At 38.6% G+C, this 26,468-nt stretch overlaps 5 protein-coding genes across 7 annotated transcripts; 2 read left to right on the top strand and 3 right to left on the bottom strand.

Annotated features, from left to right (window-relative positions):
- Positions 1-32: 32 nt before the first annotated feature.
- On the top strand, positions 33-4,702 carry LOC146468579 (serine protease hepsin-like). Its single transcript, XM_085124313.1, has 4 exons — positions 33-1,508; positions 2,528-2,725; positions 3,657-3,812; positions 4,260-4,702. Exons 1-4 carry the CDS (start codon positions 1,454-1,456, stop codon positions 4,700-4,702), a joined length of 852 nt encoding a protein of 283 aa, XP_084980439.1. The 5' UTR covers positions 33-1,453.
- A 1,814-nt stretch (positions 4,703-6,516) lies between these two features.
- LOC146468578 (matrilin-1-like) lies at positions 6,517-9,627 on the bottom strand. Its single transcript, XM_085124316.1, has 3 exons — positions 9,486-9,627; positions 7,348-7,686; positions 6,517-6,775 (listed from the first exon to the last, which is right to left on the bottom strand). Exons 1-3 carry the CDS (start codon positions 9,610-9,612, stop codon positions 6,525-6,527), a joined length of 717 nt encoding a protein of 238 aa, XP_084980442.1. The 5' UTR covers positions 9,613-9,627; the 3' UTR covers positions 6,517-6,524.
- A 197-nt stretch (positions 9,628-9,824) lies between these two features.
- Positions 9,825-13,929, bottom strand: LOC146468577 (matrilin-1-like). 3 transcript variants are annotated; one of them, XM_085124321.1, is made up of 3 exons: positions 13,610-13,929; positions 12,692-13,036; positions 9,825-10,350 (listed from the first exon to the last, which is right to left on the bottom strand). In XM_085124321.1, exons 1-3 carry the CDS (start codon positions 13,659-13,661, stop codon positions 10,103-10,105), a joined length of 645 nt encoding a protein of 214 aa, XP_084980447.1. In that variant the 5' UTR covers positions 13,662-13,929; the 3' UTR covers positions 9,825-10,102. The 3 variants fall into 3 exon arrangements, with proteins under 3 accessions (XP_084980447.1, XP_084980446.1, XP_084980448.1); XM_085124320.1 differs by lacking the exon at positions 9,825-10,350 and adding an exon at positions 10,995-11,436; XM_085124322.1 differs by lacking the exon at positions 9,825-10,350 and adding an exon at positions 10,995-11,436 and having other exon boundaries at positions 12,692-13,033.
- A 2,786-nt stretch (positions 13,930-16,715) lies between these two features.
- On the top strand, positions 16,716-18,185 carry LOC146468576 (uncharacterized). Its single transcript, XM_085124324.1, has one exon. It carries the CDS (start codon positions 17,055-17,057, stop codon positions 17,628-17,630), a length of 576 nt encoding a protein of 191 aa, XP_084980450.1. The 5' UTR covers positions 16,716-17,054; the 3' UTR covers positions 17,631-18,185.
- A 1,038-nt stretch (positions 18,186-19,223) lies between these two features.
- On the bottom strand, positions 19,224-26,434 carry LOC146468575 (mitochondrial ribosome-associated GTPase 1-like). Its single transcript, XM_085124310.1, has 12 exons — positions 26,260-26,434; positions 25,890-25,954; positions 25,028-25,135; positions 24,592-24,675; positions 24,310-24,372; positions 23,820-23,916; positions 23,663-23,724; positions 23,237-23,276; positions 22,729-22,785; positions 21,239-21,320; positions 20,700-20,791; positions 19,224-20,235 (listed from the first exon to the last, which is right to left on the bottom strand). The coding sequence occupies exons 1-12, from the start codon at positions 26,417-26,419 to the stop codon at positions 20,111-20,113; spliced, it is 1,035 nt and encodes a 344-aa protein (XP_084980436.1). The 5' UTR covers positions 26,420-26,434; the 3' UTR covers positions 19,224-20,110.
- Positions 26,435-26,468: the final 34 nt, after the last annotated feature.

Here is a 26,468-nt window from a genome sequence, read left to right as displayed (position 1 = left end):
GTCATTTCACCAGTTAATTTCGTCCCTTTTTGTTTTCAAGCTGAAGCTTGGCAACCTACCCACTCGAAGTTTTTTCCTTGATTTTGATTGGTTAGCATGGGCCAGATAATTAAATTTCATTGGCTGGTAACAATTGCTGCTTTATTTTCATTGGTTGTTTAATTGTCCGATTTGACCTGATTGGACAGATTTGGAGTTGAAACAGCCAAATAAGGGCTGTTGAGAACCAATCAGATTACAGCATTTTGTCATTGACACAATAACAAAATCGAAACAAATTGTTAAACATAGTATTTTCTTACACTACCCACCTCGATTAGAGTTCACTATAAGCGGGTAGTGTGTGTCTGTGTCATTGTTTAAATCCTGTTATCAATAAATCAAAACCAAATCAGAGAAAACCCATACTATTAATTAAGTGTTCGGACAGCGATTGGTGGAACGGTCCAAATTCTATTCTATTCTCATTGTACTCTCATTGCATTCTCCCTTCGTCACAATTATCTCTCCATTGAAATAAACTGTACGACTTGTGGGGTTAGAGTTCGATATTCCTTTATCACAGCAAACTTGTTCCCAGATCCTAATGAAAAATTCTCGGAGTTTTGGGGCATAACGAAGGCCTCGTGGAATCTTGAGAAGTGTGAAGTGAACAGTTAGGGTCGCAACGTAAACAAAACAAGGTCCCACAAAAAAATTACTTAAATATGACACTGTCAATGATTCGACAGGCCTTTTTTCTCTTAATTCTCTTAACCTACTCAGTTACCATAAAAAGATTTTACATTGTTGACGTGCAACTTGTGAGTGGTTCTTAACCTTTGCTCTGATACAAGCAACTGCTTGGCATGAAGCACTTTTTTCTTAAACAAAGCGTGAAAATTAACACCTTGACAAGAACATATATAAAGATATACTGCACTCATGAAACGACCTTCATTCTCGTAAATATAAGGAAACATTAGCTTCCTCTTAGTCGCTGTTGTGTGAAGAGCCCTTGAACATTTCAAAGGATGACTTTATTTTTTTTTCCAAGGGAAATACTTAAGTTCCATCGATTTTGGAGCAATAAATTATTCATAGGCGTTTCGGCCAGGTTTTAAAGTCAGGCCGGATGATAACGTTAAAATATGGCGGGGGCTAAAGGAGATAAAAAGAGCGTAAAATGCATTTAATCATTTAAGGAAATGTAGTTTTCAGAGGTATAGAGAAAGACAAATTCCCGCTGTTGGTTGACGGTAACATAAACGCTCATTTGTCACTACAACATGACCATAGACTCAACCATTTAATATTTTGTTGATTTTAAACCGTGGAGGCCAAATCCATAGTACACGCTTGCAGTCGATTGTTAATCTTGGTGCAGTCGCGCTTCAAGACAAAACGGAGATTTTTATTCATCTTACATCCACTTTGGCAGCGGTTCAAAGACACGGCTGGATCTAAGCAGATCATGTGGACAGTGTTGGCCTGTGTTGTGGTGGTTTTCTGTGCGCTAAAGGGGAGAAGTACGTTGCTTTTATTATACATGTAGTACGTTTTAAAACGAACTCTATAGATTTATTTCACTGAAACTTCCTAGCAAACGATTTCTTCAAAATCGAAGAGTCGGTACCACAAGGAGGTTGTCATTCACTTGTTTTCAACTCAATGAGCAATCTTAACCCTTTGAGTCCAAACAGTGATCAGCATCAAATTTCTCCTTGTGATATCCATTCGTATTCAACCCCTGAGGTCAAGAGAAATAGGGCTATGATCACCCAAGGTGAATTTTCTTGATATTTGAATAACTTCTCCCCAGTACTCTTATAAGAAAGGTATGGGGACAAGATAGGAGAATTTGGTCTTTGATATTAGGAGATAAAGGGTTTGTTTGTAAACTATTAAGTACTCAGACACTATTTGAATGATCAAACGATGTGAGTCAAGCCCAGTCTCAGAAGTCAGAAACTGTAGCCTCGTAGATAAAGGCAAATATTGCTGCCGTAATAGTAGTAGTAGTTGTTGAGCCCTCGGTTCGTCCGTGGAGCATACGCCACTAATGATTATTTGATAGCTTCTCTCAACCTGACTTAATCCAGTGTACAAACTACTCGAAGTTGATCCAGTCGTAGCCAATTCTCCTCAGCCCATGCAACCTCAAAAATGTCTCGATCCTCAATTAATGTATTCTCTCGGCTTGGAAATTCCATTTCATCCCTTGCCTGGTATATACAGTGTTGTTGGCAACTTATTCAGAGTTTCGTCAATCCATGCGTATTCCCTTTTCTTGATCTCTCTACCCGTTGTTGGTTTTTAGTATCTAAAAAGTTGACTTCGACTTTGCGATTTCATCCACAAACTCAAAGGCCACATCACAGAGCGAAGTAAGTCAGTAGGGTGAACGAATGATTGGCATCAATGGTTTTCAGTAGTCCAAACCGTCCTTTACAATCGGAACCATGGTAAGTAAAATATGACTGAACGCAGAGTTTGAACTGAAGTTTTCAGAAAATCTAATGTAAAGTGTTTGTTTGTGTGTCATTAGGTCAGGAATGTGGAAGACAGTTTGATTTTGCCGACGAACTTACCGGGAATGTCTCGAGAAGAATTATGGGTGGAGAAGTCTGCGGCGTCTGCCGCTGGCCTTGGCAGGTGGCACTGATCAACAATGGAGAGCAAGTTTGCGGGGGGTCCCTAGTAACTGCTGAATGGATTGTTACTGCAGCTCACTGTTTTGATTTAGGTACCATGTATCTTAAATTTTTCGCTCCAGGCTTAAAATCCCACTGTTTTGGAGCTTTTATCTCATACACATAAAATGTCATCTTAGACAAGTCTACAGTTGTTCTTCCTCTTCGATTTCGGTTGGCCCTTCATTCCCGTCAGTAGTATTGTGTCTACATCTCGAAAATATTGTCAAGCATCATGCAGTGTTGATTTAGCTGCCACTGCAACAGGCGCTTAACGCTGAAACAAGTTTTTAGAAAGTGTTGATTTTTCTTTGCAGTGTCGCTTGGGAACACCTCCTCCTGATCTCGCTGTTTATTTTTCCTTGCCTTTCTATAGTCGACGTTTCGTGATTCGTGAGACACTTCCTGAAACCGGAGTTTCAAAAGGGTACGGTTAAACCACGCAGTGCATACGCTACCTCTGTTAAGACTCTGTGGCTAACTTTTCGTGGTCAGTTTCATCCAATAGACCCTTCTCCAAAATGGCGGCCGAAAACTCGAATAAGTCAGTTAAAATCAAAAACGTATACCAGCACTAGAAAGAGCACTTTTACTTTAGTAACAAACCCTGCAAAGTTTCAGCATATCAGGTGTAATATCAGCTTAGAAAATGTAAGTTGAAAAATGAAAATTTACAGACGTTTGTATGACTGGGGGTATGACGTATACCTCCAGTCATACAAACGTCTGTAAATTTGTCAAATTTCATCTTACATTTCCTAAGCTGATAAAACACCTAATATGCTGAAACTTTGCAAGGTTACTAAAGCAAAGGTGCTCTTTCCAGTGCTGGTATCAGTTTTTCATTCCGTTCAATTTTAACTCATTCAAATCTGTTGCCGCCATTTTGGAGAAGGGTCCATTATAGCAAGCAAAAAATCTAAAGAGAAGAATTACGATTCGATCGGTTTAAAGTTCTGATCACGAGATTATATTTCTTTGCAGATGTCATTCCAACTCAGTGGAGCGCTATTGTTGGTGAAGATAGCCTGAAGATTAACGGAGCACTAAAAAGAAGTGTAGAAATCTCTAACATTTATATTCACCCAGACTACAAAACTAATGCCCCCACCTACGAGTTTCCATCTCACTATGATATTGGTAAGTCGACTGTAAGATGCGTTCACCGTTTTCTTGATTTCTCTCCGTAGTTTCAACCATGCGTTCACCGTTTTCTTGATTTCTCTCCGTAGTTTCAACCATGAGTTCACCGTTTTCTTGATTTCTCTCCGTAGTTTCAACCATGAGTGCACCGTTTTCTTGATCTCTCTGTAGTTTCAACCATGAGTTCACCGTTTTCTTGATTTCTCTCCGTAGTTTCAACCATGACCTGATCGAGAAAACTGCTATCTATTTGTTTTTTACAATAACATGGAAAAAGTACGAGACGGAATTGACTTTATTTTCACAAAATGAAGCGCGCGCGTGACCGGTGACGCCATTTTTATTGTCTGTTCTCTTTTAGACAATAGCTAAGAGCCAATCAGCGCGCGGAATTTTGACAGTTATTGTAAAAACTAAATTATATTTTATGTCTTTGTTGTACAGCCATGGTCCTATTAAAGCAGTCCTTACCATTAACAACAAGCACATTTCCAATTTGCTTATTACCGAATGGAGCAAGTTTTATTCCAGGCACCGCATGTTACGTCACCGGCTGGGGAAGACTGGCCTTTGATGGGCCTCATCCAACAAAACTCTTCGAGGCCCAGGTCCCTCTCGTTTCAAGAGATCTATGTAACATCCCCGAGATATATGATGGCATCATACATGAAAGAGCTCTCTGCGCTGGCCCAGCCGAGGGTGGAGTGGGGCCATGTCAGTTTGACAGCGGCGGACCGCTGGCGTGTCAAGAGCGCGGGCTCTATTATCTTACTGGGATTGTTTCGTGGGGAGTAAGGTGTGGTGAAGCTAACAAGCTTGCGGTGTATAGCGACATGAGTGTACTCAGTGACTGGGTGAAAAATATGATATCCACAGTTGGCGAATAAGTCGGATCAAAGAAATGCTTTGTCACTATATTGTCTTGAAGTCTGCGAAGACGCTAGGCTCGATTTCCGCCGCTCCCTCGGGTCCAGCTTTCCTCCCAGAGTCCTCAGGCTCTTTGGCCAGCGGTTAGTCGCCAGGAGAGACTCTGGGGACTTCGAAAAAATTACATTTTTTGATTGGCTGCTCCGTAACGGCCTGCATTGTTTTACAGCAGAAATCCTGCGGTAATAAAATTCCAGTTCCCCAGAGTCTCTCCTGGCGACTAACCGCTGGCGAAAGAGCCTGAGGACTCTGGGTACGAGATCGCCCCGAGTCTTTTCAGGGGGATAAGCGCGGACTCGTTTTCCCGAACAATGGCTGGTAAAAGACGCTTGCTTTGTAGTCTTGGAATCAGTTTACATTTAAGGACTAAATAATACTAATACAGATGTATTTTTGCTTAGTTTATGATTATGCGAGAAAATGAGATCTTAGCAGTGGATTTTGACATCCAAAAAGGAAATTAGGGGCAACGGCGCATTTTTCAGAGATAATAATTACGCAAGGATAATTCTAAAAAGCTTTAAAATACAAAACAATGTATGGCATTTTTTTCCAAATTGAAGCTTGATTATCTCAAAATCCGTAGCTACCACCATTTCAATAACATTTGCTGAGATCTGTTAAAGGGGAAGTATCACGAAAATTTGATCAGTAATTTCAAAACCCAAAAATGTTTGTCTGACAACAGAAACAAAAAAATAGTTGTCTAGGTTTGTTATAAATTATCACTCCAGTGCAAGAAAACTCTCGATTAGTGCCTCTGGCCAGGGACAGAGTAGGTCGCAATGGATTGAAACTTGAAAAATATTAGGCTAATGTTTTTCAAGTTCTCGTATTTTGTTTCCAAAATGTGCTAGAACAAATCACAAGTCGTTCCTGTCAAGAATTGAGTTGATTTTTCTCTTCTCCTTGTTCTAGTAAAGTGAAGGTCTTATTTCACCATTTTTAACAAAAGAGGTCAATTAAACCCCATGATACTTCCTCTTTAAGACTGTCCACAAGTTGCTCGTAATTTCTCACAACATTGTTGAAACGTTTCTTAAAAAAAAAGGTTGCTGATTCTCAGTTATTCTGATTATTGAGTAATAATTCTCCCTTATGTCATGAGAGTAAGGCTTTTCCAGGTTTTTATGCAGATTTATTAAAAGGCTTGCAAGAGTAACAACATGAATACTTTCTGTGCCCTTTAAAATACTATTAAGCTTGTTTTATTAAGAAAAATACATATTTCGAACAGTTCTCTCTAAGTATGGTACGAAATTCAGAATAAATCAACTGAAAGTACACGTCGAACATTGAACCAATATTTGATATTTTTTCGAGATTGATATCGAATGGCGGACTAATGACGTCATCGCTCAAGGTAACCACGCAAATTGTAGATTTTGTAACATGATTTTTACAAAGTTATCAAACATTTATTGCCAAAAATGTCGTTAATGTTCAATATAAGGCTTATAGGCACTAAACGTTAAAGTTTCTCAGAACGAAAAGAATTTGCTGAAGAAGTAAATAATTCCTCAAAACGAAAAAACTTGCGCCAGATAAGCAAAGTTGCAAAAAAGGTTTTTTTTATTTGCACGATTGATTTTTAGTTACAAGCGTAAATTCAAGAAAAAGAAAAAAAAGCTAACGTGGTAACCTGCTTATTGCAAAAAATGTTGCCGCGCAACTTAGCGTGGACAGTCTAACTTGTAGTCGTCTAGTCTTCGGGATAAAAATCTCCATGTCAATCTCGTTATCGCTAAAAGTATGAAAGTTAAGGTAAAACGTTCTACCAGATTATTTGCACACCTGATTAACGATAGAATCCGCTACTTCTTTCGCAGCCTTAGAATCAGTTAGCCTAAATAAATGTTGTTTAACAGGTTCGCTAGATAAAACTTCCATTTCTTCCTTGTTGATTCTGTTGGTAATTCCAATAGCGAACATTTCAATTCCACGTTTCTTCATAAGATCAGCTCTTTTCTTCACAATTTCTGTTCCTATGGAGCTATAGCCGTCTGTAACAACAACGATCGCTTTTCTTACGTCTAAAAACATAATTTTCAATAGACAAGACATGATTAAAAACTGAAAGAACATTTCCATTTGGTGACTTCAAGAAAAAAGTAAAAATCAGAAGTTGAACTTCCGGTTTTGGTGGTATAAAGATCTATAAGGAGTATTACTACTCCCCCTTGGATACTCAGCATGCAGCGACTGGGAGTATTACTACTCCACACTGAATAGGATGCTAGTCCATCACAGGATACCTAGCATGAAGTGACAAGGAGTATTACTACTCCCCCCTGGATGGGATGCTAGTCCATCACAAGACACCCAGCATGAAGTGACTAGAAGTATTACTACTCCACACTGAATAGGATGCTAGTTCGTCACAGGATACCCAGCATAAAGTGGCAAGAGGAATTACTACTCCACACTGAATATGATGCTAGTCCATGGTAGGAAATAAGCATGAAGTGACTAGGAGTATTAATACTACCCCTGGATGGAATGCTAGTCCATCGCAGGGTCAAGTCAACTCCACCCCTCCCCCTTTCCCAGCATTGTGGAATTACCCATTACAATCTTGAATAACTAATGTCACTTCACTACTTACCAGGCTCCCAGTTTCTCGCCCCACCTTTAGCTGAAAACACCTCAACATTGATGGCTTCCAAAGTCTTCCCAGTACCAGTTGAGGATCCTTCAAAAAGGTGCTTGCTTAGAGTATTTTCAATGGATTCCCGATCGTAATAATCACTGAACTTGGGTAGTATATTAATGTACTGAGAATATGAGATGGCAGATAAGTGAACCTTGTCTTTGGATATTTCAAATCGCCTGGCGAGAGTTTTGACGAAGTCTTTCGCCATGTTGAAATTCTCTTCCCCGATGCTTGCAGAAGCGTCCAGCATAATGGCTAAGTCAATCTTCTTGTGGCATTTATTTTCCTCTCCTGCAAAGATAATTTCATTTTTTTTAATATATGCCAACCATCCATTACTTCCCCATGCTCACTAAACCCGATACACTGGAAATTAAAAACATCAGACCCCGGTTGCCCAAAGAGCGGATAACTCTATCCAGTGGATAAGTCGCTATCCAGCGGATAAATGTACTCCAACCAATGCATTTTATCCGCTGAATAACGGCTTATCCGCTGGATAGAGTTTAAAAAACCGGGGCTTGTTCTAGCTCAAAAATTAGGGCTGTTTCGGTAGGTAAAATACAGAGCTATTTTATATTCTGTTCCATAATGATGAGGTCATGAATACGTAAAATCTTACCTTGTTAAAACACAATTATGATCAAAGGAAAGATTCTTGAAGATTAATTGTACTTTATTCGTTGCAATTTTATTTTCAGTAGTATGCAATAAGTTACTCGGGCTCCAGATGCCCGTTGTGTAAAAAATCAAAACGAGCAAGTAACTACATCGGTGCCGGGTTAAATGGTCACATTAGGAGCATAAGCATATGGTTTCTTTTAGAGCCAAAGGCACGGAGTTCTAACCTCTTCTGAGAACTCCAATTTCCAATCATTGTAACTACGTTATACCTTAGGCACCCAGTGTAGCGATAAATTTTTGGTGGAGTATACGTGTGATACTCTGAGTAGCTTGTATCATTTACTCGTGGGGCTTCACAGTTTGTTGGTATAAATTGACTCACACCCAAGTTGCGGTAGTTGCATTTCTAACGACCTCAGAAGACGCAAATTTCAAACACGGATTACACTCACAGACTCCCCCAGGGACGAAACGTACCCACCCCACCCCCACAAACACACACTAAATATGCTCCGCGCTCCCTGCTTGTTATGGTGCTGCACACTGTGTCCACAAGACTTCAATACGAACAGGAAGTTGTGTTTATTTGTCCGTCAAACTCCACTTCGAATTTACCAAAAAAAAACCATTTCGTACAACACGAGAAAAACAACGAGATCTGATCCGACTAAAAAAGCATGAAATTTTTATGGCAAATACATGAAAGAAATATTTGCATGTCCCTCGGGCAAAACAAAAACAATTTTATTCCTAATGAGTAAAGTCTTGGCATTCTTTCTTTTGTCCACACTGAACGTGGTTCTACTAACCGAAGTCTTCAGTTACATTACGGAGTCCCAAAGTGTGACAATTCAAATAAAAGCTATGAATTACCTACTTTCTGTGGTATTACATATACTAATTTTTACTGTCATCTTGAAAGGGTTCATACAGTGATTGCAAATTGAAATTCTCTGAAGAAGTTAGAGCCTCGTGCCAATGCCCTAGGGCTCTAATATGTATCTGATACATTTACAGGTCCAGTTTTGTTGATCTTGTTTCAACGGTTGTTCTAGCGAACAGAAACTATTAATCTGCATCTTTGGCCATAGTTTTTAGCATGAAAATAGATTCCAGCTTGAAAAGTTCGGACTAACGTGGGGTTTTTTAGTTAGTTCATTGTCTCTAAGCCGTTAAACCGTTGACGCTCCTCATGTGATCCTTTAACTCTAAGGGACAGTTCGTTTTTCAATCAATGTGGGTACAAGACATACAAAATGTTGTTATTTTTTCGAAAATACTTAATGTTTCTGGCTTGAACCACGGCACCTTTGAGATTCATATTTGTGCCACACACAATTTTTGTGCTCTTCTGTTAAGCAAACGAACATTCATAGATGGATCGTGTTCCATTTCCCACTTACTTTGTTACACACTAATACAATTTTTTGCATCTCTCAACATTATCCCTTCATATTTTTTCTTACCTTCAACAATGATAACGGATGTCGATGACACAAGAAAAAACAAGCAAAACATATCCATTTTCAGGTTCTCTCCCAAGTCAAGTGTCTTCTTCTCGTGAGTGATTTTAATTGTTATGAGGATTTCCATGAGAAAACAATGGTGTCAGTCAACACAGGTGGTATCACCTGCATGGATCAAAAAGGTACACGCGATTCTTTTCACGTTTTACTTGTAAAATTAGGGACAATCACAAGACTATGGTTACGATAGTTTCATTAAGAATAGAACGTCAATTGGAGGAATCAGGTGCATCGAATCTAAAAACGTTGTGTGACTTTTTTCAGACCCCGAAAACATCGCAATTTAAATTATATTTCATTTAATGATTGTTTCGAAGACCACGTGCTGAGGCACTTGAAGTACAAAATCAAATTAAAGCAAGGAATTCGAATGCACGCGCTTAGACACTACAAATGCAATGGCAAATCAATGGAGAGTAAAAATAGACAGTTCTATCGATGTAGGCGCGGCAGATTGAAAGGCCTCGTTGGTCTCTGAAACCAAAATCCTGGAACTTTATTGCCTGGTTATGAGTCATCTGTGAAGCCGGAATAGAACTTTAATATAATATTGTCTATCAGCAGACTTGCTTGACAATAGAGTCAACTATATCATTTATAACTTTAGCATCAGTTAGCCAAAAAAAATGGTGTTTCATAGGTTTACTGGATAAAACTGTCAATTCTTCCTCGTTGATTCTGTGAGTAATTCCGATCGCGAATGTTTCAATTCCAAGATTCTTCATAACATTAGCCTTGTCTTTCACAAACTCGGTTCCTGTCGTGCTGTATCCATCAGTTACAACTACGGCCACCCTCTTAACATCTGTAAAAATAAAGCAAACGGGATCTTAAGCTGAACACTGGCCAGTAACGGATCTAGGTGGCTAACATGAGTGTTTTGCAAACAATTTCACAGCCCTTTCCCATTTTGGGGCCCGGGGGTACTCAAAAAAATTTAATACGGGGAGGCTGCGACCCGAGGTCCTACCCCTTAACTTTTTATACACCATTTTTGGCAGAAAAGGTACCCCTTTCGTATACCTTCCATTGACAAATGGTACCCCTTTCGTATACCTTCCATTGGAAAATAATGAAAGGCCCTTTTAAATACCTAAATGTAAGATTTCCCTACCCTTTCATATACTTCGAGTCGTGAAATCCCTACCCTTTCATATACCTGAAGCGTGAAAAAGGTACCACTTTCGCCTCCCTGTATAGGCCATTATAGGGAGTACCCCCCCGGGTCTTAAGGACACCCCCAAATTCCCAACCATGAAAAGCCCGCGGGGAAAGCTGTACCGTTTGGAAAGTCTTGCATGGTTGGTCGAGAGGACAAAATGACGAACAACAGAACAATGTTCCCAGCCCTAAAAAACAATGCAGCTATAGGTTATCAGGGTCCAGTGAAAATAGAGCTTTTGAAAGATGCAGGTCTATTGAATATGACAAAGTCATATTAAAGCAAGGAATTCGAGTGCACGCGCTTAGACACTACAAATACAATGGCAAATCAATGGAGAGTAAATATATACAGTTCTATCGATGTAGGCGCGGCAGATTGAAAGGCCTCGTTGGTCTCTGAAACCAAAATGCTGGAACCTTGTTGCCTGGTTATGAGTCATCTGTGAAGGCGGAATAGAACTTTAATATAGTATTGTCTATCAGCAGACTTGCTTGACAATAGAGTCAACTAAATCATTTATAACTTTAGCATCAGTTAGCCAAAAAAAATGGTGTTTCATAGGATTACTGGATAAAACTGTCAATTCTTCCTTGTTGATCCTGTGAGTAATTCCGATCGCGAATGTTTCAATTCCAAGATTCTTCATAACATTAGCCTTTTCTTTCACAAACTCGGTTCCTGTCGTGCTGTATCCATCAGTTACAACTACGGCCACCCTCTTAACATCTGTGAAAATAAAACAAACGGGATCTTAAGCTGACATAACACTGACCAGTAACGGATCTAGGTGGCTAACATGAGTGTTTTACAAACAATTTGACAGCCGTTTCCCATTTTGGGGACACCCCCAAAGTCCCGACCATGTAAAGCCCGCGGGTTAACCCGTACCGTTTGGAACGTCTTACATGGTTGGTCGAGAGGACAAAAGAACGAACAACGGAAAAATGTTTCAAGCCCTAAAAAACAATGCAGCTGCAGGTTATCAGGGTCCAGTAAAGATAAAGCTTTTGAAAGATGCAGGTCTATTGAATATTCAGTAAAAACCTGAGTAATTTTAAAACTGTGTTTGCAAGGACCACCGCGACAAAATAAAAGTCAGCAAAAAATTGTAGAACAAATGACATGATCTAAAAAAGAGCAAGGCTGATTTCACCGTTAGGGAAGTATATTTTTCCAATATTTCAAAAGGCACGGCCTTTCGTCTTCAGGATATGTTTGAGACTAACCCTGTGGCAAGAGACGTTACAATTTAATAGATAACTTAAAAAAAACATAGACTAAAGTTACGTAAACAAAAACGTTACAATTTGAAATTTGAAAATACAACTGGTCAATAGGCCGCAAAAAACGTGGAAAACGAAAACAAAACACGTGGCGGCCGTTGTGTACAGCGCTTGTTCCCAGTACCTTTCGGGTGACGTCACATTATCTTCGTAGCTCGTTTCCAGTTTTACTCGGTTGTAATCGCGCACCATTCTTCCACGGCCTTACAAAGTTTTTATACTCGCACGACGACAAGAATCGATTTCACATGGTCATAGATGTAAAAGGGGCGTATACATTCAATTACTGAAAAGGGATGATAGAATCAACGGAAGAAAGGGAGAGCCCGGTTTTGTTTTCTCTTAACATTGTTGAATGTTCTGACTCCTTCTTTCTGACGACAGGCGAGCATGAGTGCCAAAATATCTTGGCTAGCAACCGTCAATCAAACACTTAATGAGATTAGTTCGATCCGGTTGCTATAGTTGCACGACAAGTCGCATGTGCTGTGCGCATGTGTAAACGAGTCTGTAATAACTCATTGTGTCTTTTCAACTCGTTAAACCGTATTTCTCGCCGTTCTCTGATTGGTTAAAACCCTTTTACTACTCTGCCATTTGTTGTCCTCACAAAGTGTTACATGACATTGGTTACAACAACGGTCAAGAAATATTTCCGGTTTTTCGGTTTTCATGTACGATCCGAAAACACTGCTCACCAGACTCCTTTGTTCTAGCACCGCCCTTCATCTCATTAAACACGTTAAGATTGAGCACTTTCAGAGCCCTGCCAGTGCCGGTCGAGGACCCCTCGTAGAAATGCCTGTCCAGGATAGTTTCGATCGAACTCTCGTTATAATCATCACTGAACTTGGGCATTAAGTTGATGTGTTGTGAATACGAGATGACGGACACGTGGGCCTTATCTTTGGATATTGCAAATCTCCTACATAGTTTCTTGGCGAAGTCTTTCGCCATGTTAAAATTCTCTTCACCGATACTTGCAGAAGCGTCCAAGATGATAGCTAAATCAATCTTCTTGTCGCATTTGACTTGTTTTCCTGCTTAGAGAGTAAGAATATAACATAATTATCATATAATTATTTTTAGTGGCAACAGTCGAAACTACTGCCCCCAGGGGTAGTGGGTGTGTGTGTCTGTGTGGGGTGAGGGGAGAGGGGTGTTCAGAGGTTTTTAGAAGTATGGCCGGTGACCGTACGGAACCAAGAACTCTGGGGTACCCTTCTTGTGCCGTGTTGGTCTGGAATAGTGCTTGGTCTAAACTAGGGTTTGGAATAGAACATAAAATTTCCCAGCCTTTTTTATACAGTTACTGACAGATACTGACTACGTTGTCACGGGAGTTACAATTTTAGAAGGATAACCCATCTGATTATCCTTCTCTTGAGACGGATTTTGAGGACGAATTATACATCTGAGACGGATAATCTGTCTTCTATGAAGTTCCGTTTTTACACTAGGAGGGATAATTCGTCAGACGAGTTATCCGTCTAGACGGATGATCCGTCTTTAGCGTGACAACGGCCATTGATGATATCAGTGAATTTTTCCTTGACTCGTATGGGGTGCCCTTAACCGATAAATACCTCAACATTCTCTCTTTACGTTTTTCTTACCTTCAGCAAAGACAATCGCTACTGTAATCAGGAGGAGACGGGAAACGGCCATGTTAAGAAACGTCTGGTGAAGATAACCGACTATAGCTATCTACTGTAGGCGCAAGAACACAAAGATGAATCATTTATCAACAAAGTGATTTTAGATTGATTAGCCCACCTTAAAAAATGACCTCATGCCGGTCAAATTATGACCTCAACCACTCTGCTGTATTGTGCTAATTTTAAAATAGTCTTATTTGCCTTGCAACTGCACCAAGAGAGGCATTTACACAAGTTTGGCCCTTCCAAGTTCACTAAAATGCCGAATTTCAAACTGATTCCAGATCAGTTAGATCAACAATTCAGATACTTCAGTCGGCCGTTAAATAAACATAAAACACAGCGCCCTAACCTGCCACCATGCATTCATCTTCCATTACGGACGTTAATTAATTATTAACAACTACCCAAACTGAGAACTGAGGCCGGTAAAGCAAAGAAATTGATAAAAAAACAACGGAAATGTGATTTGCTGGAACACAAAAAAAAAGACAAAAAATGAGCCAAATTTATGTAGCCGGCTTTATCAGGTGTGAAATGCTTTGAAACGCTAGGATCTTTGATGGAAAAATCGAATTTCATACATTTTGCAGGTGGATTCCTCGGGGGTTAAAATGATTCATTTAAGTCTTTCGCGACGGTGGGAGATTCATCAGTAGGTCTGGTTCCAAAGCTGGTGTACTGGTTAGATCCCAGGGCCTCCCCGTAGCGAAAGCGATGTTTGCCCTTTTGTCCTCAGACAAAGACTTCACTTTACATTAGGGTTTCGTTTGTAAAGAAACTGTAGGAGTGGAAAAGAATGTTTGGTTTTATCATTGAGCTGAGTAACAAGGTAATTTGATCACCGTAAAGAGATTCTGACAAAGGGCTAACGCCCGAAAGAAACGTTAGCACTCGAAACTCTAGTTACGGTGGTTAATCACTTTTAGTTATTTTGTTTAATTTTTCCCCTATTTATTAGAAGGAACACAAAGTTTTTTTTTTTTTTCATGCGTTACACTATCATTAATTGTTTCAAAAAACCTCTCGAATACATTTTGACCTAAGAAGTATTTTTTCTTTCACACCATATTTAATCAAATAGTGTATTTTTTTTGTGCAAAGCAAACTAGAAAATTAAATTCCTGTTGATGAACTCTGAGTCCATTCGGCAGTTTTTCGGTCCCAAAATAATTCGTGACTAAGTTCTGGGCATAGAAATACGTTTATTTTCCTTGTTCTTTTGATTCTTTCTTCTTTTAGGCAGCAAGAACAAAGAAATGAACGCTGACTATATACTGTATATAGTCAGATCGGAGTGCGGTTAGGTGCCCACGGAGATTCCAACACTCCCGAAAGTAGCCCGAAGTCTCCCGAGTCGGGAGTCCCGAATCCGAAAGTATGACGATTTGAAGACTAACCTCCCCTTCTCCGATTTTAGTCACGTTGTCCCTATTTACACTTTAAAAAAACTGCAAACCTGGAAAAATGCTGCTTGTCTTGGTACTTTTCAGTGCGATATCAATGCGAGAAAACACGAAACGAAAAAGGGTTGTAATAAATCTTTTCAATTCCTTCCTGTTTATTTTGGAGTTATCGCTAAAAAACGAAATATATTTTGTTTTTCTTAGAGAAATCACTATTTTTTTCCTCTCGGTGCTTTAAAAGCAAATTGATGTTAGAGTACTAGTTAAACAGTGAATTATAATTTAATTATATTTGCAGAAAGCATAGCAAAAGAGGGCCGTTATGGAATTCCCATCCAATGAACAGGTCATGAACAGGTTATGAATAAATAGTTTATGAAAAAAAAAAAGAAGAAAATTCCGGCTTTCAGGTACTTATGAAGCAAATCACGATTTACGCCAGTCACGAGTGATTTTATTCCTCGTTACTTCCCTACCCCTGCCAGCTAGAGATAGTACCGAAACCTTACGTAAATTTTACCAGCGAAAAGACGTTTCCAAAACGCAAATAGAAGGCAAAAAACAAGAAATTAAATTAAGGGAAGATCTGTCGTGAGAAAATTGATTTTGACTGTTAATTGCTATGTATCACAACTGAGTCATGTGCATATGGTATTCCTGTTTATACGTAACACGTATGAATTCGTGCGTGTTTTTTTTAAGTTTGTTTCAAATTGGCTATCACCTCTAACCATACCCAAGTGTAATATAATAGAAGACTGCGAATTTGCTTTACCCTGTAGTTTTCGAGGTTTAGGGAAGAAAACTCGTAGCAGTAACAACTTAAGGTGGTGATGATAAGCTATATTTGGTCACAAGAGATGATTTCCACTACCCCACCGACGCAGCACCACAGTTTCTTTGGAAACGAGCCCCCTTATCTAAAGTAATAATGACTTGCTGTTTATGATGCTTCTGCCGACTTTAGCCAATTTGGAGTCGACGCACGTTCAGCTTGGCTGTGCTCAAACAGCACTAATTTCACTATAAAGAAATTCAGAAATTATCTTTGTAATTGCAGAAAAATACTGCTGAGAAACTTCATTTTCACAGGTTTACGGAGATCTTGTTTGCCGGGGGTCGATTAGCTACCATTAACCATTGTAGCGAGGATTCTATTTTTATGTATTACACTACACGTTCATCTAAATTCGAAACTCGGCGAAAAAAACTTAATCAAAACAAAGCAATGACTCATAGCCACAAACCCAGCTTGGAAATTTTCATCACGCTATAGTACAGTGGTGCAATAACCTAAAAATAAAAAATTTCGTAACTAGGCGCCAAAATATTTACATGAGAACGAGAAAAATGTGGCGCAAGTCCAATCCAGTTATGCTAATGTGTTCATTTTTTAAACGCACCGGGAGGGAGTAGTGTCCAGATAAATTTATTAATTGATATTTGATATCCTTCCAATAGATAGAACTTTCTATACCGAAATGTAAAGTAAGTTTTAAATACTTGAAGGCGAATGAACGTTGTTCAGTTTCTGAATTTTTCTTCACAATATTTTCTGTTGTCAAGTTCCTTCTCTCCCCACTCCACCCTAGAAGTTATGTAACTACGTCTCAACAGGCTTATCAAGTTTGCATGCATGGATTAACCACGCGAAAGCGGTTGTCGGTTTCAGTTGCCTTTCGGCTTGACTTCGAGAAGAGTGTTTGTTTGTTTGTTGGCCTCTTAAACGTAAGTTTTAACAGCTATTTTACCTTCCTAAATGAGCGAATTCTTTGATGGTGATTGCGAGGACGACCTGGATGGCAGTAGTGGCTTCAGAGGGATTCTGGTGCTGCGAGAAATTTTTCAAGTAATTTTTGACGAAGGAAGTTAACGCGTGAGATACAAAGACTTGAACGTTCTTCTTCTGCTATACTGAAATTGCTAGCGGGAAAGGAATTGGGGAAAGGACTGTTTAGTTTCGTTTTTAAAGCTCAAGAAGAAGGTTTGAAATACAGATGAAGAACCAAGTGGGCGCAAAGCTTGCGATGGCAAACGACAACGAAAGCTGCTTCGCTTCGCCTGGATCCATCTTCGCCATCGTGGACAACATTCACTGGGCGATCGCTAGCGCAAAGCACAACAAAGCTTATGTCCTTCGATTTGTACCAGTAATCAAACAGATCACCAAAGTCTTAAATGGAGCAGATATGAAGTTTATTCGTCAAGCGGAATTCTACAGCGATCTGAGAGAAACGCTGTTCAAGATCGAAAACCATGTGAAGGAAAGTTCGACCCGAGGAAAATGGATGAACAAGCTAATGGCGAAGAAGAATCAGAAGAGCTTCGAAGAATTTGAACAACACGTCGAACACCTCATCACAAGAATAGTCTTTTCGTTTGCTCAACGAGTTCAACTATTAAACCTAGCTCGCCAAACTCGACAAAAGCGACAGAGGGCCTTATCAGAGATACAAGAAGAAGATGAAAGTGAAAGTGACATCGTTGACAACAGCTCCTGTTCGAGCCAATGCATTGAAGAAGAAACTTCTGGGGAATTGACAAGCCAAGACGAAGAGATCGGCGAACGATAAACTTTTTATATCATTCTTTCCTTCGATTATTCAATCAAGGTACAAATCAAAGAACATGAACATTTGCTGGAAATGCAGTAGCGTCGTGGTTTACCGTGCACATTAAATATTCCTGACTTTGTGGTAAAAATCCTTGGTGATTGAGCTTTGTAAACGAGTGTTGAATAGATTAGCATGTAGAATTTAATTTTTACGACGTTTAAGTCACGTTTTTAGATAAATTATAATATTATTGTAATATCATAGGTATCCGATTTGGAAGGGAATCGCTTGTAAAATTCTGAAAACAGAACCATTTCTGTCTTGTGTATAATTATATTTATTTCTGAAGAACAATTGATGCACGCCATTGAAATGTACATGTATATAATAGCTACTAAGACTAAGACTTGAAAAGGTTAAAAAATTCCACTATTAAATTTGGGGTGGACAGGGCTATATTTAAGCTTATATCGTTATATTTTAATATAAGGTTTATTTTGGCAGTGTGTCTACAGTTAAGCAAAATTATTGTGGGAAAAGGTTCAATAAACACGAATATGTACACCACTGAAATCCCTTGATAATGATTTGTAAAACCATAAAAAACCTACGTTAATTAATCCCTGGACTTGTACAATCTAAATAAAGGTGCTTATAAGTGGCAACTTGGCTGCAAGGTGAATTGGGCGCTTGCGATTTGCTCCCCTTGCGTGCGCCCGATCCCAGTTCTCCCTTCCCCATTCTAGTGGGTGGGTACAAAACGAAGACCCCTCCACAATTGTTTAGAAATCACTTGAAAAAGGCTTGAACATGATTCGCGACCAAAGCAGAAACAGGGCACAACACATTTGTGGTTATCAATGAATTTGACTAGGGTCTTCGTTTTGTACATAACCCTACCAAATATACAAAACAAAGACCCCTTCAAAAACATCATCTTGAAATTAGCTCAAAACAGTATTCTCTGACTTATTAATTAGCGAATAACATTTAGTGATACTTTGAAAACTTTTTACAAATTTTTTCACACGAGAATAGAAAATTAGTGAAACTTGCCCATGCACATACAGATTTGGAGAAGGTTGTGACAGTCTTGTGACGAGTACTGCTGTAAACATTTTGTTATGCTCATGATGACATGATATTTATGTCAAGCACAGCCTCCAAAGAAAACTGTATAGTCAAGTCTCTATGGTGACAAGTAGTACAGCTTGCTGTAATTTTTCCAGTCTATACCTAAATGGTTACTACTAGACTTGACCCAAGAGGTTTGGAAAGCACCCCACATTAGGCACTTTTCCACAAGTCTTCCCATACAGGGAGAGAATGCCTGCCTTGTTTGGTGGAGATAAAGCAATAAAATGTATTGCTACATCTCCACCAAACAAGGCAGGCATTTAATATATTGAGGGGCTGGGCGCATGAAATAATGTATAATTTTTAGGTTGATTTGGCCATGTAAACAACAAGAAAGCCCTGAAGGCTTAATAAGCAGCCTCAATTATCCCCATTGTACGCCTCGCAGGGTTTTAAAACCTTTTATAATTATTTAAAGGGAGGGTTTCATGGTTTGGTGCAAGTCCATGAATCAAGATACTTTACACTCTTGCCCACTATGACACAAGCCCATTTAATTTAATTCATTGTTTATGAACCATTCAAAAGAGGGTGGATAACTTGGGTGGCGAATTTCACGGTTGATGACTTCTCAGCTGATTGCATTATTTCGCATGCAAATACCTGTAAAATTATCAACCATGGAATAAATCCTTCTGGTCAACACCAAATTCAATGTTGACAATGTTGGTGTTTATTAAGCCTTTAATACAAAACTTCCCCCTTTGTTATGACATCATAACAGGGTATTTGTAATACATATGTACAAAGACTTCCTCAAAGCAACAGTTTCTAGTGAATAGACAATCAAATATCATTTTGTTTCAGGCCTTTGCTTTTGAGGATTAAAGGTGCAGACTTTTGTTGATCCATGATTTAGACTGTTTTAGCTGACAATGCTATTTATACTTGTAAACACTTTCATCAGTTTTTTATATACATTAAATATATTTTCTTCATACAAAATTCAAAGAAAACCAGCCTGCAAAAAAAAGGGAAATTGTCCAGTTCAAAGATTGTTTTGTAGGAGCGAGGTCCTCAAATTCGTTTTCACCCTTATCATCATCATCATCATCATCATCCGCCGACAAAACTACAATGGCATGGCCTTGAATCTGGCCTGATGTCTGACATGCCACAGAATGTTCACGATCCAGCATGCAGCTGATTAACTCCTCCTTCTTATCTACAGCTTCTCTACTGTCCTCCATCCTAAGCATTGTCTTGGTAGGTCAACCAGGGTTACGCTTGCCATGATGTGGCAGTTCCCAGACAATGACCTTGCTGTCTGGCAGCTCTGCATAGCATAGGCAGTGCCCAGTGGCCATTTTCACCCTCAAGAGCTACATGTATATTTTAACACCATACAAATACAATGTATTCTACGGCAAATACGTTTTATAATCATGAGTTTCTGGCAGTTCATCAAGCAGTGTGCCACCCAGTTCTCCTTTTCTGAATCTTGAAATAAAATGAACATTGGCTTTACGGTAATCTGGTATTCTTCCTGAAATACAAAGACAACATGCATTATCACACAGGGTTTATTCTAGAAAAAAAATTATTTTTATAAGTACATTAATTCTGCAGTGTACCATACTCAAAAATATATCCTGATCAGTGTTAAAAATTTTCTGACTAGCAGTCATCAATTTTCCACCCTTTTTTTTTTTCTCTTAACTTTTGTGGTCGTTGATTCCCTTTATCCTCCTACCAACTCTGCATGTTTAGTCAAGTACTGACAAATAATACAAGGAATATTTTTAAGTAATAGATGCTGAGCACCGTTGGTGCCTTAAGGGCTATGACAAATCCATTGCTTTTCATTGTATATCCCTTAAAATACGATCTTCGCAATACAGCATCATCATCCTCTACTAACAAAGAGTCATTAGCTCATAGGGTTAGATGCCCAATGTGAGTTATTGTAACAGGGCAATGGTGTAAAGCAGATATTTATTTAAATGTTACCTGGCACTTTGTCATCAAGCTTCCAGGCGAGCTGTCTTGCTACATAGTCAATGTTATCACTTGGGTCTGTGAGACCAATCATATCCACATATCTGAAATTCCACACAGTAGTTATTTAGGAATAATATATTAAAGCCTGGTTCTCACTAGTGGCAAAAGCATAGTTGCAACCACAACCGCCAGCATAAGAGTACTTATTTCACCATCAAAACGGCCTTGATGCAAGCATAAGCACAAGTGCAATCACAAGCACAAAGATCAAAATTTTTCCTTCTCTTGTGCTTGTGCTTGTATCGCTAGTAAAAATCAGGCTTAAAACACACCAATGTTAAGAAAGTTAACATGAACTGTAAATAATTATGATTCATTAAATCAAAATGACAAAACATAAATGTATGTAAGTATACTGTACACATCTTTCAAACAATGAAGATAACAGTCACTTGTCTCCTGGATGTCATAATTTTATCCTAACAGTTCAGTAATTTGGAGTTAGAATCATTATTGATAATCAGAAGTTACAAGTTATTAAAACTTACTTGAAGCACCTTGATTTGTTCAAGGTAAAGAGAAGATAGTCTGCAATCAGATCTTCACCTACAACATGGTCTTTAAAACAACCTACAGGACAGACCATAAGTTAACAATCTTACAATACACTGTAGAACATGACTTGCACTTACACTGTAAAAGGAAACCTTCACACAACACTAAGGGAAGTGGTCAAAACTACTATACTTGAACAGGACCCACAAAACCCCAAAATAGATGGTGGCCTCTGGCTGCAATCCCCTTCCTCAACCTCTAAAGATGGCGTCTTTATTACACAGCCACCCCTCTATCCAGCAGTAAAAATGACAGTGAGATTCAAACCTCACTTTTCTTATTTATCTAGCAATGCTGACTCTTGTTAGCTGAATATTTCTGTGTCAACTCAAATTTATAAAGCCAGTGAAATTTTGTCAGGATTTTGTCAGAAAAGATAGGTGGTGTCTTCGATAACCCCCCTACCCCAGACAAGGTGGATCCTCTTCAAACAAACTTGTTTTGACCAGTTCCCTTATAACTGAACATAGGAGAAAGACCCTCGCAGTGATTTATGCAACTTAAAGTGCCCCTGGGACGAAAATTTCATTTTCCATCTTTTTGCATTTTCGTGTAGAATATGACCTTCTTACTCATGTTACCAAATTGCAATCCTTTACGGCGATTGAAAGTTTTTTTTTTTTTAGCTTTTTATTCGAGATTTCACGGCCGCCATTACTTGGCCTTGTTCCGGAAGTTAAGGCTCAAATTACAGGAAGTGACGTCATTGGCTCAACACAAAAAATTCCACATGGCTAATTTTCATATGGATTCTACTTCATAAACTGTATTCTGCTGTTGCGAACTAAATAACAGCAGAATACAGTTTATGAAGTAGAATGCATATGAAAATTAGCCATGTGGAATTTTTCGTGTTGAGCCAATGGCGTCACCATCCTTAAGCAGACTTAAGGATGGTGCCTACTAATAGCAAAGTATTTTTGCGCAGTTTATCGCTATGCGGGAAAAGCAGATCTTAGTAGCAGCTATTGAAATCCAGAGAGAAAATTGGGGGTAACCACGCATTTTTTAGAGGTAACTAAGCAACAATTATTCTAAAAAGCAGCAAAATACAAAGCAATGTATGGCACTTTTTTTCCAAATTGAAGCTTTATTATCCCTGAAAAATGCATGGTTACCCCCAATTTTCTTTTTGGATACCAAAATCACTTAATGTTAAGTTCTTCTTTCTCCGCATAGTTTTAAAGCGCGCAAAAATATCCCTGTATTAGTAGGCACCACCCATAGGAAACATGAGTATCTAGAGATGCGCAGAACGTATGCGCAGTAACAATAGTAGGCACCGTCCTTAAAGGGGATTGAACCCATGACCTCTGTGATACCAGTGCAATGCTCTACCAATAAAAAATTGTTGAGCTATCAAGCCAACTGGAAGCTAGTCAGATTGTGAGTTCACACCACAATTATGTAACTTCTAGTGTACCTATTAGTGCCAGCTTCATTCCCACTTCTGCTGATGGGATGTATGGAGCCATGATGCCTTCAGGACAAGAAAATGCAATAAAATTACCAGATAATACAGTAAACAAAATTAAAAGGATCCTGGGGTATAAGAATACAAGAAATTAATGGCAATTTTCAAAGATAAAGGTTTCAAGACAAACAAATGTAAAAAGTAAACTTGGAGAACTATTAAATTGCTGTTGAATTCAAGGAAGGAGGAAAGGAAGTTTGAGAAGGAAAAGGAAGGAAGGAAGAATAATTTATTATTAAAAAGTTGCTTAAACCCTTCAATAAAAACCCTCAATTTGAACACCTCATTGGTCAATTTCTTAGTATGGTATAATACACATAAGAGAATGCATGCTGAGAGTCCTACATGAAATAGTTTCTGGTGGACATTTTAGCTAGTGAATGATTTCCATGTAGTACACCACATAAATTACAAGTAACATGGATTAGAAATTCTGCATTAATTTTCATTAAATTACCTGGTGTGTCAAACATATATGTGATTGGCTCATCACAGACCTACCAAACAATAAATAAATAAAAAATGATAAATCAATAATATTATTATTAATTATTATTAATAATACAGTAATTAATAACAACAACACTAACTAACACAATACACATGTTGGGTTAAGAAGGTATAGGGTAATAATGCACTGATATCTTACAGTGCACTTCTAAGTAAGCAGCATTCAGTTTGGTACAAGAATGAGGCAAACAAGATGTCAGAGATCCTGATAGCAACTCTTCCAACTCAACAATATTATTATCTCCACAAAAAAATGCTATTGATTGAGGCCGAGATTTAAGAAGGAAAAATTGTTAAATAAATCCAGCACAAAATTCACTGCAAATTACACTCTTTTTTCTGACTAATTATTTTCTAAGCCATGTACATCTACCTTAACTCTGGTTTCCATCGCTTTAGTTATCCCTGGCACAGAACCCACTCTTGTAGCCTTTCCTGGAATACAGACAGATTAAAAACAGTTGACAACAAACAGCAAACAAACAACCTATTCACAACAAAAACAAACAAAAACAGGGATTACTCCTTACCTTTCCTCATGTATTTCCTCCTCAAAGCATTGATTAAAGACGATTTTCCAGTATTTGGTAAACCACAGATTAAAATATTGTAAGGCTTGTCTGGTTCCTGTAAAATTGATAATTACAGTATATAAAAGAACACATTGGAAACATTAATAAGATGTACTATAGATTATAAAATAAATCAATGGCCATTTTTATACTAGAGGACACATAATCTATCCAGATGGATAATGCATCCGTTACGCTATGTGCCTGGCTGTAAGTCTCTGGTATAAAGATGGGCACAAGACGCGTTATCTGTCTGGAAGAACTATCTTCCGTCATGCATCATTCAAAACACAAAAGTCGCGTGGTTCTCGTCCATAAACACTTGCATTTGCATTTTCCCAAATTTCTACTTATATTTCTATGACTCCATGTATGGATATAAATCAAAGACATACACTAACATTTACTGTACATGTAGGTGCTAATAATTGAAAAAAAAAACACTTACTGATCTGATGTAAGTTCCTTCATATTCAGCATCTTTAATAGCTTCTAAGGCTGTAGGGATAACCTAAAGGAAAAAAATTCAAGTATTCAGAGGCATGCGTTCTTCAATGTTGTTGTTTTTCCTATGGCAATGTCTGAAAAAGCACAAATAAAAGCAAAGCTTTCCTTGCAGACACACTAATCTAGATACATTTTATATGCCAATAGACAGTTTATACTTGGTTTTAAGTGAAGACAAGGCCACAGTTTATCCTAAGCTGGAAGGCTCACAGTTTGAACTTGCCTTTTTTACACTGTAATGATACTGTGATTTACAATCAGTAAAAATGGCTCTGATGCCATCATCTTCCAGACATCTAAGAATATCCTGAAGGTAAAAAATAACAAATTGAATATGGTTAAGTTAAACAAGGAATTAGACAGCATGTAATAAATAATTATAATAAAAATAAAAATGAATGATTACTAACATCATGGAAGAATGTTTGCCAACAACCCAGTAAACAATAAATACTTGATTGATTAAAAGATGATTAAGGCAAGCTAGAAATGCCAATCCCCTAATGTGCCGTACCAAATTAAAACTGCCGTACCAAACTGATTCAGATGCCGTTCAATTCATCAATTAGGTTTAGGCACATGAGTGGAGTGGTGTCTGGATCAGACCTAACACTGACTCAGGACTAAAATATATGGCTTTAAAAGACTTGTTTCCTTACCTGTTTCCTCTTTGTGTTCCCTAAGAGATCTACCTTGTTCAGTACCAACACATGTGGCCTGCCGCTTAGTTTCTCTTTTAACTTCGGATTTCTTCCAGTAAATGGTACGTAAAGTACAGTTAAGGTGATATTTGTACACAGATATCGTTATAGGTTTATAATCACACCATGGAAAACATAGCCTGCAGTGCAGGCGTATTTTGTCGCGTGAGTGCACATTTTCTTATTAGGTCACCATCTTCGATTTGGTAACTGTGGAGGATTGCGGCGAGGAAATATTTGCCGAGGGAGTAGGTGTTAAGTAGAAAAATGATATTTTTCCTTCCCCTTCCCCTCCCCGCTTGCCCATTTTTCCTCGCCTCAATCCTCCACAGTTACCAAATCCAAGATGGTGGCCTAATAAAAAAATGTGCACTCGCGCGACAAGATACGCCTGCACTGCGGGCTATAGATCACACTAGCTGGGAGATGTTCATGATAAGGGAGCTCAAAGATAATAATGAAAAGGAGGAGGAGAAAAGACTTGTTCTCCTCCTTTCCATGAAAATAAAATGGTCCTACATCAAGAGAGAAGTCAGATATAGAAAACCACAAATTGTCAACAGCAGAATGTCTGGCAAGTCAGTCTCAACAGCATCAATGGGATTGTACATAACTTTATCAATATGACTGCCCCATTACAAATTGAAAGAGCTTGAACTCCCCTGTGTAGTTAAATGGTTCACATGGGTGCATGCAGATGCATAAACACAATTAGTTACTGAGTTGGAATTTGCTTTATAATAATAATTATTACAAATTGTACAAAAGCGTGACCAATCGGCCACAGAATAGACCACAGTACATCAGATGTAAAGGATATTCTTGCATCATGTACTTCAATTACGCAGTCACATTTTTGCAACCGCATCTGCATCAAACGTAAACCTTTACAAGAACACATAAGACCTCAGTTAATTTTTACAAGAGGCAGTTAGTGTGATGCCTCACCAGCCTTAATGACTTAACACAGATGATGATGATGATGACAACAATGAAACAATATTACTAATTCGTATAGTTACCATTATTTCAATAGAAAAGCTGTTGCCTGAAAAATAATAGGGAAGTAATTGGGAAGGGTGGGAAAGGGGTGTTATCAAAGTGCTAGATGGAAGGTAAGGGATATTATGGGTCCCATCAACATATTTCAAGATGTCAGTGATCGGTTCCTTTAAAGATCCATAACGCACCTTTCGCCATATGACCTGGAAACCATTTTAGAAATATGCTGGGATGAAAGTCGTTTGGAAGGCGAAAAACTGGTCGAAAACTTGAATTTGCAAGCCACAACTCTGCACGACTAATGTAAGGACTGACCGCCATCTTGAATTTGCCTGGCGCGATTGGCATGCCGGGAATTTTAATACCGCTGAAGGATTGAAGGGAGGAATGCAGGCGG

This window comes from Pavona decussata, unplaced genomic scaffold (assembly GCF_977016875.1).
Source record: "Pavona decussata unplaced genomic scaffold, jaPavDecu1.1 SCAFFOLD_130, whole genome shotgun sequence".
Lineage (NCBI taxonomy): Eukaryota > Metazoa > Cnidaria > Anthozoa > Scleractinia > Agariciidae > Pavona > Pavona decussata.
This window is presented reverse-complemented; position numbering and strand designations above follow the sequence as displayed.

Coding starts and splice junctions, on each gene's coding strand:
- LOC146468579 (XM_085124313.1), top strand. CDS start 1,454: ATGTGGACAGTGTTGGCCTGTGTTGTGGTGGTTTTCTGTGCGCTAAAG. Junction 2,726..3,656: donor AGCTCACTGTTTTGATTTAG/GTACCATGTATC, acceptor ATTTCTTTGCAG/ATGTCATTCCAACTCAGTGG. Junction 3,813..4,259: donor TCCATCTCACTATGATATTG/GTAAGTCGACTG, acceptor TTTGTTGTACAG/CCATGGTCCTATTAAAGCAG.
- LOC146468578 (XM_085124316.1), bottom strand. CDS start 9,612: ATGGAAATCCTCATAACAATTAAAATCACTCACGAGAAGAAGACACTT. Junction 7,687..9,485: donor ATCCGTTATCATTGTTGAAG/GTAAGAAAAAAT, acceptor TTATCTTTGCAG/GAGAGGAAAATAAATGCCAC. Junction 6,776..7,347: donor GGCGAGAAACTGGGAGCCTG/GTAAGTAGTGAA, acceptor TTATGTTTTTAG/ACGTAAGAAAAGCGATCGTT.
- LOC146468577 (XM_085124321.1), bottom strand. CDS start 13,661: ATGGCCGTTTCCCGTCTCCTCCTGATTACAGTAGCGATTGTCTTTGCT. Junction 13,037..13,609: donor AGCGATTGTCTTTGCTGAAG/GTAAGAAAAACG, acceptor TTACTCTCTAAG/CAGGAAAACAAGTCAAATGC. Junction 10,351..12,691: donor TGCTAGAACAAAGGAGTCTG/GTGAGCAGTGTT, acceptor TTATTTTTACAG/ATGTTAAGAGGGTGGCCGTA.
- LOC146468576 (XM_085124324.1), top strand. CDS start 17,055: ATGAAGAACCAAGTGGGCGCAAAGCTTGCGATGGCAAACGACAACGAA.
- LOC146468575 (XM_085124310.1), bottom strand. CDS start 26,419: ATGCCAATCGCGCCAGGCAAATTCAAGATGGCGGTCAGTCCTTACATT. Junction 25,136..25,889: donor TTGAAGTACATGATGCAAGA/ATATCCTTTACA, acceptor ACTGTACTTTAC/GTACCATTTACTGGAAGAAA. Junction 21,321..22,728: donor AATGAAGCTGGCACTAATAG/GTACACTAGAAG, acceptor TCTGTCCTGTAG/GTTGTTTTAAAGACCATGTT.